The 14542-nt window shown below is 37.5% G+C and overlaps 1 protein-coding gene across 1 annotated transcript in view; it reads left to right on the top strand.

Annotated features, from left to right (window-relative positions):
- The window catches only part of LOC104400962 (chromosome unknown open reading frame, human C9orf3), a 61932-nt gene that overhangs the window by 10194 nt on the left and 37196 nt on the right, over window positions 1-14542 (top strand). Inside the window, exons 2-4 of the mRNA XM_010015470.1 lie at window positions 1456-1622; window positions 9190-9346; window positions 13640-13888. Coding sequence (XP_010013772.1) covers window positions 1456-1622; window positions 9190-9346; window positions 13640-13888 — 573 coding nt within the window. The remainder of the gene's footprint in view (window positions 1-1455; window positions 1623-9189; window positions 9347-13639; window positions 13889-14542) is intronic.

The raw sequence follows: 14542 nt of genomic DNA on the forward strand, positions 1-14542 counted from the left end.
TTTTCTGTTTGTGCATTAACAATAGGCCTACTTAAACTGCAGTTTCACTGAAAGATTGAGCTGGCCTGCATTAGTTAAGCCACAGTAACTTGATTGTGTCATGGACAGCTCTGGATCCAATACCATAGATAGCACATTTGACAAGAGGGCAAAAATAGCTTCAGAATATTTTTCATGTGTGGCCATCAGTGTCTGCCATCAGTATTCTTTCCTCTGTGTAGTTTAGAGTTGGCTTTAGGAAAGGAATAATTTGAATGGAGGAGCTGTTTGGGTGGGAGTAAACAAGATACTCAGACCTTAGCCCTAACAATTTGTCTCCTATTTTCCAAAGTGTTTTGATGATTTTTAAACTCAAGTTATGAAATATACTGATCAAAATATTTTTAACATCAAGCATTTACAAAATAATGTGTTGTGCTCCCAGATTATTTAAATATCATAGTTTTTTAAAAACTCAGGGCAGTGAAGTGTTGCTTTCAAGATTTTCTTTATTTATGTGGAGAAACCTACTGACTGTGTTTAGTTTTTATGATTCATATTTGAAAACCTAACTTTTTTAGTACTAGGAATTTAGATAAAACTGCAAAATGTAACAAAAGTAGAAGAAGAATTACTACATCTGGACACCAACAATAGCAAGGTAGTAGTTAATGAAAGCCCTTGTTACCTTCCCAGCTGTGGCTAAACTGCTTGTAAGAAATTGCCTGGCATGAAATACTGCAGCTGAAATTGGAAAGGTGCAGTAGATGAAGAGGATGCCTCAGAGAGAGATAAACTGCAAAAAGAGCAATACTACAAGGAAGGTTGCTACATGAAAAGCAAGAAGGAGACTGAGGCTGATAGGGAAGAAATACTTTCTTCTCATTATAAGCCCTGTGGTTGAAATTCTGAAAGGCAGATGAGCTAGCATGCACTACCTTAGTGCAAGAAGAAATGTAAAAAAGTCAGGATTTATTTGGGCTTGGACTAACAAAGGCGTAAGGCTAAACCTATTGCTTACCATTTGCATAAGCCTCCAGATCATATGGAGAGATGGAATTAATGATCATGAAAGCACTACTGTGATAACAACAGAGAGGTGTCAAAGGTGTTAGTGAAGCCTTGCAATGGCGTATCTTCAGAAGATACTCAGAAGCCTTCTTTGGCCTTATGGATTCAGCTGAGAGCCATTATATAAGGCCGGAAGGCTCATGCAGAAGCAGGAGAGGGGAAAGACTGGCGTGACTCTTTTCTAGTTTATGTAAAAATTATTGTGGCAGTCTTGCTTTTCTTCATCCTGGCTTAAATGACTTTAGATCGTATGTTGATTGGTTCATGTCAGACAGGTTTGAAACCTACAGAGCTGAGGTTAAAAATAAACACTTCAGTGCAACAGTAGGTTTGATTTTTGATAGAAAAATTAATTCACTCTTTCTTACTGTAACTCCAATTTTAATCTCTTTTCCTTCCATCTAGACCATGTGTTTATACGATGGGATCGCCAATAAACAACAGAGCTCTTTTCCCATGCCAAGAGCCACCTGTTGCCTTGTCAACGTGGCAAGCCTCAGTCCGAACATCTGCAGACTTTGTTGTGTTAATGAGTGGTGAAAACTCAGCAGACCCAGTCCAGCTTGAAGAAGGTGAGATATATTTTCTATAGCAAATTATTTTCAATAGTTTTATAATTAGAAATATAGCTTAGTAGATATCTAATTTTTGAAATAATGAAGTTCCTAACCTTAAAAGCACTTTCTTGTCTGATTACATATCTGTAATCTCCATGTCATTCTATGGAAAGTTACCTGCTCAAGGCTTCAGGATAACAATAAGAATTCAAGGCACCTACATTTCACTGTGTTACTTCTACTTACTTTTTTCTGTGGTTTTACACCTTTTATTTTTTCCAAACCTAAACTTCACTTGTCATAAATTTGCTTTGTTTTAATCACTCTACAGTTGAACATTTCATAGATGAGGTACCTTATCAAGCTCTTGACAACTTCAGGCCTTGGTAAATAATTAACTTTAAGTTTTAGCTCTCCAGTCAAAGTGTAGCTCAGCGTGCCAATGATTAGAAGTGGTCATTGTGTCATATCTGTTTCCTGAAATACGTGGAATAGATGAAGAATATTAGGTCAGTGCCCTGAAAATCTGGTCCTTAGGGGTTTTTAGCATTGGTAGATAATACATTGTACAGCAGTAAGTAAGCAGATATTCCTCGGTGTTATTTATACTTTATTCTCTAAACCTCTGTCTGCATAAAGAAGGAAGTTTTTAAGGCAGTTCTACACATAATACAAAATATGTCTTCCCATAGTTTTGAGATAATCTGTGAAACTGGCTCAGTATTTTCTAGTGTAAATAGTTCTGATGGAAAGTAGAGTATAGGAAACTGTTAGAATTAGGTGTTTATGGGGGAAATAAAATCTTCTCTTCCCCTTTAAATTTATTCTTGAGGGAAAAAAGAAGAATGAAAGTCTCCTTGATTTGAGAACAATCAGTTAATCCATTTGTATGGAATTGTCTGATTATTTTTGGCCATATGTGAAGCCTGTTTCAAGCCTCATCTCTGCTGTTGGAATATGGAAAGCTGCCATGACAAGTACTCAGCTCACTTGGATAATACTACTTTCCTGTCTCACATCAAGAAAACAGAGTGCTTTCCGTCTTCGGACTAGAACAGGTCTGCCATCATTGTTTAATTAGGTTAAACCACACTTAAACCTTTCTAATGAGTTGTTGCTTGTCTGTCCCTCAGTGGAGGCTATGTGGTATGAAATATTAAGAGCAAGAAGGATGCTTACGTGAATTTCTAGAAAAAGAAAACTTGGAAAAACTTCAGGCTGTCTAAATTGTCATAGGTCAGTTAAAATTTATACTCTCTTAGACTAATTAGCTATTTGAAAACGCTGTATTGCAAAAGGATTACTTCCTTATTAACATTGTTTTGTCATTCTAGTTTAAAACACCTATTAAAAATTGATACTTGAATAAAGACCAAAAAAAACTAGTTGTGGGAAAAAACATTTTAAAGATGCTGTTGATGGCATGTTGCGAATTACATCAGGATACCAAATCGTTAATGATAGCACTGGGGGTTAGTTACCTAGAGTCAGCCTTGTCACACACAGAGAATAGAAGGGGCTTTTATTTAAATCCTTGTAGTTGTTGCAGTGGATTACTTTATGTTGGTAATTCACGTGTCAGCTTAAAGCTTTGTTTAGTTTAGGTTTGTTTTTTGTGTTTGGTGGTTTTTTATTTTGGTTTTTTTTTTTTTTTTTATTTTCCAAAGACTGATCCAGTATATTTCCTTTCCTATGAACTCTGTGAAAGCAAGAAATACTGTACGAAGTCTTTAATGGAAAGACTAGTAGGGAGGAAATAACTCATTTTAGCTTCACTGTGCTATTGAAGTGCTGAGTGAAAAGCGTGAACTGGGAAGAACCAAATGAAGCATTAAAGCTGGCTCCTTTAGGAGCCATGTGACAATGGCAAAGTTTTGTGCTGAAGTTCATTGAACTGAAGAGAAGCAGCAGGAGCACCTACTGCACTTCTGTCCTTCTACCTTTCCTCACGATGGAATTCCCAAGAGTGTGGAAGATTCTACGTATGGAGTATATGGGGCACACACAATTACTTATGCTAATTTTGATGTCATGATGCAGAGTTGGTGGGTTTCTTTAAAGGTAGTAGACATTTTGCTCCAGTAGCTCTCAAAGACTTAATCATGGATGAGGCCTTCGTTATCTTAGTGCTTACATACAGTTAGAAATGACAAATCAGTGTTGCGAGTTGTTTGAAATTGTAAAAATTTGCAAAACAGATACAGAGGAAAGAAGAGCAAAGAATAATATTGTGAGAAATATTGTAAGAACCAAACAAACCCAAAGCTCAAGTGCTAATCTGAAGCCTTGGGTAAATTCTTACTGAATTTAGAAATACAAATTAATTAATAAGACTTGTAAGAGTTAAAAAGTTGAAAGTGGTCTGTAATGTTCAATAGCCTGTCCTATATAGATCCCATTATTAGGCAATTATGCAGGGCATGTGAAATCTATCCAGCTTAAAATTTTGTCTTTACATTTGTAAAACACACCTAAAACCTTTAAGGGTGGCTTCAATTAAAATGACTTTTCTTTGACAAATTATTTATATACAGTATGCTATTGCTGTACTGCATATTTATGAAATCCTACATAACTGGCAGAACACAAAAATATATTTTTAAAATGCAGTTTCTCGGAAAGAATAAGCATTTTGGCAAGCAGTTGTGGATGAATTTATTCTGAATAGAATTAAAAGTTACCTGAATATTTTTCCTTTAAACATTATAACAAGTGTGCAGGCAGACAATGAGATAACAGCAAGCAAGGATGATACCTTCATTTTTTTAAACAGAGCTCTGCATTCTGCTTCATAGACCTACATCTCTAGATGCACAGATGCTGTAATCCAGAGTGTAGCTAGGCTAGTAACATGCACAGATTACTCTTTTGCCACTTGTATTTGCAAATTTTGGTAATAGTGTACTTCCTTCTGTATGTGCCATTCCTCCATTCTGCCTTTTACAAAACTATGGCTCATCCTGGCATCTGTAATAAAGTGAGGCCACATTTGTTTGAAAATACTGATACTTCACTTACTCAAGTTCATATTGTAACTCTTCAAGTATGACCTAAAAGTGCTTGAAAATACCAAGCATTCTTTATGGAGTACTTAGAGAAGAAAAATGCAATTGACAATGCCTTTTGGGAGAAAGCTTTACAGGGACCACTGTGTGTGTTTAATGTGAACCATTTAACCAATGGATTTATTTTTCAGCACTTGTCAGTTTTACTTTCCTTCAGCATATTGCTGTAACACATAGAAGGTGCAAATATATCCAGTCACAAGCACCTTTATATTTGTTTTAATTCATGTTCAAGAAGTAAATACCCAACCATGAAGTGTGAAATCGACTGGCTTGCTCTTTGTGTAGTTACATTATGTAGCCCGTGATTTTGTTTTGCCATCTCTGATACCAATGAGAAGGTGTATTCCATTATTGAGAGGAAATATGGCGCTAGAGAAGTCACTGATACTGCTCTGTAGCTAGCACCTATTGGTGGAGTTGCTTTTGTTTGTTTGCTTTCCTCTTGCTTTTCACAAGGCAAAACAAGAGAGTACACTACTTGTGTTGATAGATCTCCAGCATGTAACAGGAACTATAACATGGGAGTTGACAGCTCATCACATGCTATTCATCCCTCTCAGCCAGTGCTGAACTGGTGCCTTGGCATGAATGTGCTCTGTGGGAAATTCTGGCTTTCAGATGAAATCAAAGATTTCTACGAGTTACAAAGAGTTTTGGAAAGCTGGAGGGTTCTTAGTCCTGGTGGTCCAGCGAAAAAGTAGTTTTGGCAGAACTACTTATTTTAGGTATTAGCACTAGCTCTTTACTTTGTATATCAAATGCTGTGTGGTACTATCTCTCTTTTTTCCTATGGGTAGCTGAGTTTTGTGGGGCTTTTCAGTAAATCGTGGACATCATCTGTATTTTGTGGCGTTTATATTTGCGTTAGTGCAAACTGAGAGAAAATATACTATAAGTAAGAATACTCTTAATGTTTTTGCACTTGGCATTAGCAGATACTGACTCTTAGGTGTTTCTTCAGTTATAATGGACTCCACAGAGCTCAGAACAATTTTAATGCTTTCAAAGATAGCTAAATGAATTCAAAATTCTAGGAAGTAATTACATTATTCATCATTATTATTTCAGGTAGAAGAAATAAGCTGTCTTTAAATTGTTCTTTTGCACAGTTATATATAGATTATTATTTCCTACCCTTGTTCAATGTATTCCTAAATTTTGCATGGAAAGTTTTCCACTTACAGCTCATAGAATAGGTGATTGTTGTTGCATGGTTTGTGCAGTTATGACATGGTAGATTTACTTTGCAGAACTGAAAAAAAAAACCTTAAAAAATATTTCAAAATTACTTGTAGAAAGTATTATAATTGCCTAAAATAATTATGTGTAGGAATCAAGTTGCTTTTAAATTAATTCTAGTTGTAAGGAAAGGGTATTAGCATTACAATAAAAGAACCGACGCGCTTTTCCTCTGTTTATTCCATGGACTAGCCCCAGCTTAGTCGCTTGTTTTTTCCCAAAGTTTCCTTGCTTAGTCTGAGGATGTTTTTGTGGTACAAAATGCAGGTTTTGGTAAAGCAAGCCATCTTCCCGTTTCAGCTGCACTGTTTTCTCTTACCCTAGAGGTGGTGCTGTCTCCAAGGCTGCCCTTTGGAAAGCAGAAGGCAGCCAGGGGAAGGGACACAGAAGGGAGGAGCAGAGTGGAGTTTGTAATCCCAGTCTATATCCTGGGATAGATCTGAGGTTAGAGATAAAGGGAAACAAAACAAATCCTCTTGACCTGGAGAAAGCTAAAGAAAGGAAGGGAAATTATGGAGAAAAGGGAAGGCTGAAAAACGGTCTTACAGTAGTGAGGGGAAAAGACAGAAGATAAATGAAGGTTAGACTCTTGAAACAGTAATGCATGGTGATTGCTGTAGAGAACTGTCACCAACATAAGGACTGTTTCAATCACCGTTCAGTGAACTCACTATAGAGAGAACTCATTTGTCATGCCAGTGCAGGTGATTTCAGCTGTTCAAGACAAAGCAACTGCAACTGTAGGATAAGTTTATAGTTACCCTTCACAGTTCTAGAGTGTGAATGCAGAAGACATATAAAAGCCCTGCATAAAATGGATTGAGCCCCAGTTAGGTGTGTAAAGACAGTATAAATATTGGATCTTGTTCTGGGAGTATCCAGTGTTCACATGCTCTCTATAATGTCGGCAAAATATGAGGGGCTTGGAAACAAGACAAAGATCTGCATGTTAGTTGCTTTGCTTTTCCTCAGGAAATCCAAATTTAGAGAAATCTGAAAACATACCAAGAAAAGCTAACTGACTTTGGTACCTTCGTCCTTTTGTGGGGTTTGCTCCAGCTCTGAATAGCGTATGTTTGTTGCTAATACATGTAAGTTTGTGAACACAGTACATGCCGGTTTTTTCTCTGAACTGTTAAACTGATTCCCCATTCATTTTGACATTCTATTCAAACTACCATGTTTTATAAAAAACCTCTATGGTCTTGCTTGCTCTAGCCTGTCTTGCTAAACTTGTTTCTCACCGTATCCCTCTCTGCTCCCTCTGTTTGCACACTACAGGCCCACAGATACACTCCTTTTAGCCAGTCTCCTCACTGTTATGACAGCCTTCTCCTTTACACCTTCTGCCATCTAGAGCAGTTTCAGAACTCAGTTGAAAACACGTTAGTTTTTCCATTATGATTCCTCAGATTTTCACTTTTCCTCAGCTGTTACTTAACTCTTAAGGTTTTACAATTAACATAACTGCATAGCACATTCTGTAATGCTTTGTATGTAACAGATTCCAGATAAAGTGCAGTACTGTAGACTAGCTTTGGACCTGCTTGTGTACAAATCTAAGTCAATGGTAAAGCTGGTATTAAGGACAGTGTGTCAATGAAACTCCACATCAGGAGTTTGGTATTTCAAAATAATAAATTGTTACTGTCCTGGGTGACCTCTTTCTCTCCAAATGGCATTTACTTGCCTTAGCTCATTTGTAGCTTTGGTAAGTTAATAAAAAAAAAAAGAGGGATGTGGAATTTGGAAAACAGTTTTCCACCTTGTTCCTAATGTGTTTTGAGCAAGTAAGTTCCTTGTGCTTACATACTGACAGGAGGTTAGGAAAATTACAGCAGTAACACATGTTCACCCAACAAACAATATAGACAAAAGGTTTTTGAAGGTAGTGGTGAATGTTGCCAAAAGTGGAATGGAGTGAGAGAGTATAAGTGGTTGCTAGTGCATGTAAGAGGTAGAGGCTTTATCTTCCTCTCAGAAGACTTCACAAACACTATTGTTTTGTTGTACTAAATAGTATGGAAAATTTGTTGAGGCTTTGTTTTTGCTTGTCCTTCCTTTGTACAGCTTGGTCTTCTGTGAGCATTAAGGTAGGAAACCCACAGATGCTTTGCTGCAGTTGTTTATTTCCTTTCCTCTATGCCTTGTGGCCTCCTCTCTATTGTTGGTTTGGTTTTTTTTTTTTTCCTTTTTTTCCCTTTGATAGTCTTCCATAGCTGTGGTCATAATACTATTGGAAAAGAACAAGTACATGTGCTCTTAAAATAACCAAAGTTTGTATGTTTCCACAGTTGCCACAGCTACAGTTATTTGCACATGATTCAGCAGGTTGTAACTCATGCGAGGCTTTTTCCAAGAGTGATTAAGCTATTAGAATGGTGTAGTAACTGTTTTTGTGACCATAAATAAGTACTTGAATGTAATTCTGAAGCTATATAAGAGGCAAATAGAAAACCTCTTAAATAAACCTCCCAAAAAACATTAGATTAACGAAAAGTATGCTGTCCAGCATAAACGTCTCCAGTTTATCCAAATGTTTTTGTAGATACAGTCATCCTATACTGTACTACTTGTCTTCCAGCACTGTATTCCCATAATGATAAGACTTGCCATCTTTTTACCTTCTAATACGCTCTCTGAACATGTTTTAGCAACTCCTGGGTTATCATGACCGAATCACTGGCTTAGGCAATATCCCATCTGTTTCTAAGCTTTGATTTCTCGGTGCCTCATTGGCACATCATGTGTCTCAGATTTCCAGGTTGAATTCACAAGCACTGGTGTTGTTTGTTAGAACTTGCCTATCAGCTTGGTATTGTCCAGAACACAAAGAAAAGATTTTATGTGTGAGATAATACAGTCAGGACAAAATCGTAAGGTTGTTGATCCAGGGTTGAAAGACTTAAAGCTTAATCTTTCTGTATGTGTGGATCTGAAGTTGCTGTTAGGTTTCATATCTGATTCAATTCTTGGGGAGTGACAATACAATCATGTTAAGCTGCATTAATCACATCCCACTTATGGATGATTCTTTATAGATAAAGACTCAGCAGACTGAAGAAAGTTGCATGTGTAAATGAAAAGTCCTGAATCCGTGGTGGTTACATATGACTGCTTTTATGTGTCTCAATGAAATTATTTTTCTTTCCTCAACAAAAATACCAGGAAGTAAGGTGGGAGGTTTGGCCCAAAATCTCAGGTACATAAAAATGATAAGTTCTGATTGTGTGCTGTGACTGATTAGTCTGTACAAATGTTCTTTTTATTTACAGGTATCTTGAGCTGGTACTACTATGTGACTATGCCAATGCCAGCATCCACCTTCACTATTGCTGTGGGGTGCTGGCAGGAAGTTAAACAGCAGGGCTTCATAGCCGCTACCCAGACAAACACTAACTTTTCCTTGCCATCTTCACAAGCTGATTTCAGGTTAGTGTTCAGAATATTGTTGAAAATTGAGATACATGGGTAGCATTTTCATTTACTCTCTGGAATGTGAAAATGAGTCATATTAGTACAGGAATCAAAACAGAACTTGTTTAATCTGAACAGAAAAATCTTGACAGGAAAATAATTCCAAAGGCATTATTTCATGAGCAAGGGTGTGGCTCTTTTTATGTGAAAACAAGCTGGTTAGTGAGCAACAGGGTTAAAAAATCCCAGTATCCTTTGGATTTGCATTCTACATCTTGTATCTCTTAATGCCCTGCTGCAGCAATACCACATCTTCCTTTGTTTCTTACAGTGCCTGGCTATGAGATCTTTCATGGCTCAGGCTGTTTGGATACCCAACGCCCCTCACAGTATTGCCTACTCATTTGCTTTTTTTCTTCCTGTCCAGTCCCATCCCAGAGCTAGAGCTTGCCTGTGCAGTGGCTTGCCCGGGGTGATGTGACTGGGTACATGAAAGATGTGTTGAAAGGTCCCATAAAACAAAGTTAGACCAATGATTCTCTTCAATGAAAAAATACTCTGTTACCTAATACACGCAGTGGCTACTTAGCTGTCTGTTGGATCCATTTATTCCTCCTTCCAATCTAGTCAAAACTGCTCATTAATTTATTACAAAGTAATGGATGAACAGAACAATACTATATAGGTCTGCAAGTGAGATTTGAAGCTAAATATTCTTTGGAGAAGTACCACTTGTTTCCATGTGTATTCATAGTTAGCAGAAGTCTCAGACATGGCACTTGATTTATTCACATATTACTCTTAACTTTTGAAATTCATAGTCATAGAATCACAGAACAGCCCAAGTTGGAAGGCACTTTGAAAGATCGTCTGGTCCAATGTTTAATGGGAAGGGGAGCTTAGATGAGGTTATCTAGCACTCATTGCCCTTGTCTTGTCCATGTGGCTTCTTGTGAAGGGAGGCTCTCTGTGCCCTTTGTAGATGCCCTTTAAATACTGGAATACTGCAATGAGGTTTCCCTGACCCTTCCCTCCCCTGCTCCTCTCTTCTCCTCAGGAAAAGCCTAGTTCCTCCTGCCTTTCCTCACAGGGCAGGTTCTCCAGCCCTTTTTTTTAATTTCTTCATTTTCGTGGCCCTCCTTTGGACCCTCTACTGTCTGTCTGTGTCTTTCTTGAACTGTGGAGACCAGAACTAGACACCGTACTCCAGATGCAGCCTGACGAGCACTGAACAGAGTGTGGTGATCATGTCTCTATCTCTGCTAGTAAGGCCTCTGTGGATGCAGCCAAGGTTCTGATTTGCCTTTGTTTCTGCAGCGGTGCTCTGCAGACTCATGTTCAGCTTGTTGTCCACCAGGAGCCCTGGGTCCCTTTCATCAAAGCAGCTCCCCAGACACACTGTGCCCAGCCCCTGTGCTGGCTCTTTGGTTGTGTTATCCCAGGTGCAGGACTTTGCACGTGTCTTTGTTGAACTTCACACCATTCTTGCTAGCCCGATCTTCCAGCCTGTCCAGGTCTCTCTGTGAGATGCTGTCCCTTCTGATGTGTTCACCTTACCACCCAGTTTGGTGTCATCAGCCAGCCTCAAGAGGGTGTTTTCAGCCCTGCCATCCTGGACGTTTGTGAAGATGCTGAACAGCATGGGGCCCAGCATGGGGCCCAGCATAGATCCCTGGGGCGCTTGGGACAGCCTGAGTGTAAACTACTGATCACTGCCCCCTGAGTGCAGCCTGTGCGTGAAGTTCCCACATATCTCACAGACCATCCATCCAGTCTGTATCTCACCAGTTTGATCAGAAGGCTGTGGGAAAGTGATGAATGTTTTGCTGAAGTCCAGGCAAACAATATCCACTACTCTTCCCATGTCAACAGAAAATATTGTAGAAAGGGATGAGCTTAGTCAGGCCATAAGTATTTTTTCTGTTATGCACTTAGAAACTTAACCAGAACAATACTTCACTTTTAAATAGATGTTTTGGGCTTATGCTGTGTTAACATAAAGACAGTGGAGATCTTTACCATTTGGTAAAGCTAGTGAGAACTTGGAACCTGAGGTCTTAATAGGGATTTCTTACTGGAATTTTAAATGAAAGTATTCTGATGGCTTGCAGCCCGGCTAGTTTTGTAAACTGAAAATTGTAGTAAATCTTGAGAATAAGAATTCTTATATTTTACCTAAGACCACTAATACATGCCTATTGAAGCTTTAAAATAGTTTATAGGTTTTATAAGCTTCTAGTAGGTTTTTTTTGGGGGGAGGGGGCTTTCCTCTACTATATTATGTTTTTAATATGATTGCCTCTACAGAAATATGCTGTAGATGTTCACTGTATATTCCTCTCTAATGTACAGCATGTTCAGTAATGGAAATTTTTATTGATTTGGTGCAAAATATTATTCTAACAGCACTGAAAAAATAAATGAAAGTTTCCATTTTTTGTAAAACTTCTGAAAAAAGTGAAATATTTTTGTAGCTTTTTGTAGCAAAAGTTAGTGCAAGATTTCATCAGTGTGATGGTCATTGTTATGAGTCAATCTGTGTGATGGTTACTGGGTGAGTCAGTAGGCACAGGCAGTATGTGTATGCAGCAGTTGGGTTAGTGAGAGTAGAAGAAACAGAACAGACGTGTTTCAGCAAAAAGAAAACTGAGAAAAAGGGTCAAAAAATCCTCTGAAAGTGTCGTGTCTATTATGTACAAATAAAGAAAGGAGCCTAAGTATACAAGGTTGTTTTGCAGTTAATTAGGACATAAAAATCTATGTTCTTAAAAATCTACTCTTACAGTTATTTCCAGTTAGTCTTTATTTGGGAATTAGTACAACAGACACTTGTTACTTACTTTAGTAATTAAGACTAGGTAACCAAACCAACATTATGCACAGTAGCAGGCATTTGTAGAAAGGATGTGAAATGGACAGGCAAGCAAATGTTAAGGTAGTATATCAGATATGATAATGGAGATAAACTCTTCAGCAGCAGGAAAAGGAAAGATTTCTGAAAGTTGTTGAAATGTCTAATGTAATTTATGTCCAGGTCCAGTGAGTTTGACATAAGGAGACTGTATTCAAGAAAATGGTAAATGGAGCTAGGGTATTAAATGAGTTTCCTATCTCCTTGTGGTCATTAAGAACTTGGCAACTTTTGCTAGAGATAGGGTTCTAGCTTTCATGTTCTTGCATAATGTCAACTCTGATAATGAAATACAAAGTGACATTGTTTTAGAACAGGAATATACTGGGCTAGACCACCCTTGGAAAAAAATTGTATAATGATGGATGTAGGTTTTTTGCATATATAATCAATGAAATAGCATAGAGTCCACTTCTTTCACAGAAGGAGTTACGTAAGGTGTGAAAGTGTTGGCACTTCAGCAAAATGTAGTCCTTTTCTATGTGTTACCATTTTGTTTTGCGTGTCAGCAGTCACCTGGAGCATGATCTTCCACATATAAATGCTCTGGGTGATGCTGGTGCAATAACAGTAAATGCTTTGCCTGTCCAGGCATAGTAGAACCAGCTTCCTTAAATTAAAATCTCAAACCAGCGAGAGGCTCTGCACTTCGGAGAAGTCAGGCTAGCAGGTGAAAACATGAAACTGATTTCTGCTTAGATATGAGTCTATTTGGGCAGATAAATTATTGTGAAGGTATATGACTCAGTGCTTAGGAAGGATTTGATTTACCCCTCCTTCCTTCCAGCTGCAGCTCTGAATATACTGTAAAAGTAATGTAAAATAAGCTTGATCCTAAGAAAAAGAAACAAGCATGTAAACATTTTCAAATGTCTATAGTGATAACCCTGAATTGGTATCTACTCTAGGTTTTTACTTACAAACAAACAAAAACCCAGTGAAAGTTCCTGAAGAATTTTAATAACAACAGAAAAAAGCCCCCTTTGAATTTCATTCTAATTGCACTTAATATTTTAATAATATATAAAATTTTATTTTTATAGTCAAGTTTGAATAGGAATTCTCTAAATAAATATTTTTGTGTAGTTAGTTTCCTTTATGTACATTTGAAGCACTTGTTCTTTTGATGCATTTCTATTACAAAACCAAGGTTTGATTAGTCTTTTTAGTTATGAGTAACTGTGTCAATTCTACTCAGACATCTAGTAGTGAGTGTTTTCACAGTGCTGCACATGTGTGAACAGTGTGAACAGCGTGAACAGAGAATATAAATGAATTGGGTTTACGTGAACTAACTGTCATTCTGTTGTCTAGAGAATATCTTTCTCAGTTTACTCAGCTGTGCACATTTCTGGTATCACATTAAACTATTATTTCTCTTTTTTTAATTTTGGCAGATGGCATGAAGAAATCTGTGGTCATGTGGAATATCCCTGCCGTTTCCAGGATCCTGCTGCCAGGTTGCAGGCAGTCATTCCTTACAGAGTCTTTACTCCCTGTTGCCTTATGAAATGCTGCGAAGAACATTTGCTTCATCTAATTCCTCAGTGCCTCTCAGCTGCTTACACCACACTGGGTACCCACCCCTTTTCCAGGCTTGATGTTTTGATAGTTCCTTCCAACTTTTCCAGCCTGGGAATGGCTAGGTAAAAATTCTTAGTATATATCTCCTGTATTTTGTTAGACACCTTTTTATCAGCTAGTTAACAGTGTGAAATTGCTATCAATATAAAGTTTCTGTGCTATTTTTCTTAACCCAAACTTAAGACTCTCATTCTGTCTTCATATGGGTAGGTTTATTCGCATCCTTTGTGCTATGATCTTTAATCTTAGTTTTAACAAGGCTTAGGGAAGGAAAATGTAATCTTATTAAACATGTGGGTCTGAATTTCCTCATTTGCCAAATTGAGCCTTTTTTAGTGGTTCTATTGATTTAAATACTTGATGCTGCTATTGCTTTGTTATGTTTTCTTTTGGCATTTATTTTGTCATTATGTCTTGACAGAACAAAAGCATGTTAAAATCCAGATTTAGAGTTTATTCATAAGCCTTTGTGATTTACAAGTTTCTAGTCAAGCAGTGGTCTTTGGAAGCTGAGTAAAGCAAGCTGTAAGGATTATATTATTAAGTTTTCATAGAATTATTGAGAATAAAAAGCTTAATGAAATATTTTTGGTTTTACAGTATAATTTCCATTTATGCAATGACAATAGAATTTTAGCTCTATTAGTTGTAAGACAATGTGTAGCAATTGCAATTCCCCACTTGCTTTTTATTTTTCTTAAATATTTTTTTAAGTT

The sequence above is a fragment of the Nestor notabilis genome, unplaced genomic scaffold (assembly GCF_000696875.1).
Source record: "Nestor notabilis isolate BGI_N333 unplaced genomic scaffold, ASM69687v1 scaffold8195, whole genome shotgun sequence".
In the NCBI taxonomy this organism is placed as follows: domain Eukaryota; kingdom Metazoa; phylum Chordata; class Aves; order Psittaciformes; family Psittacidae; genus Nestor; species Nestor notabilis.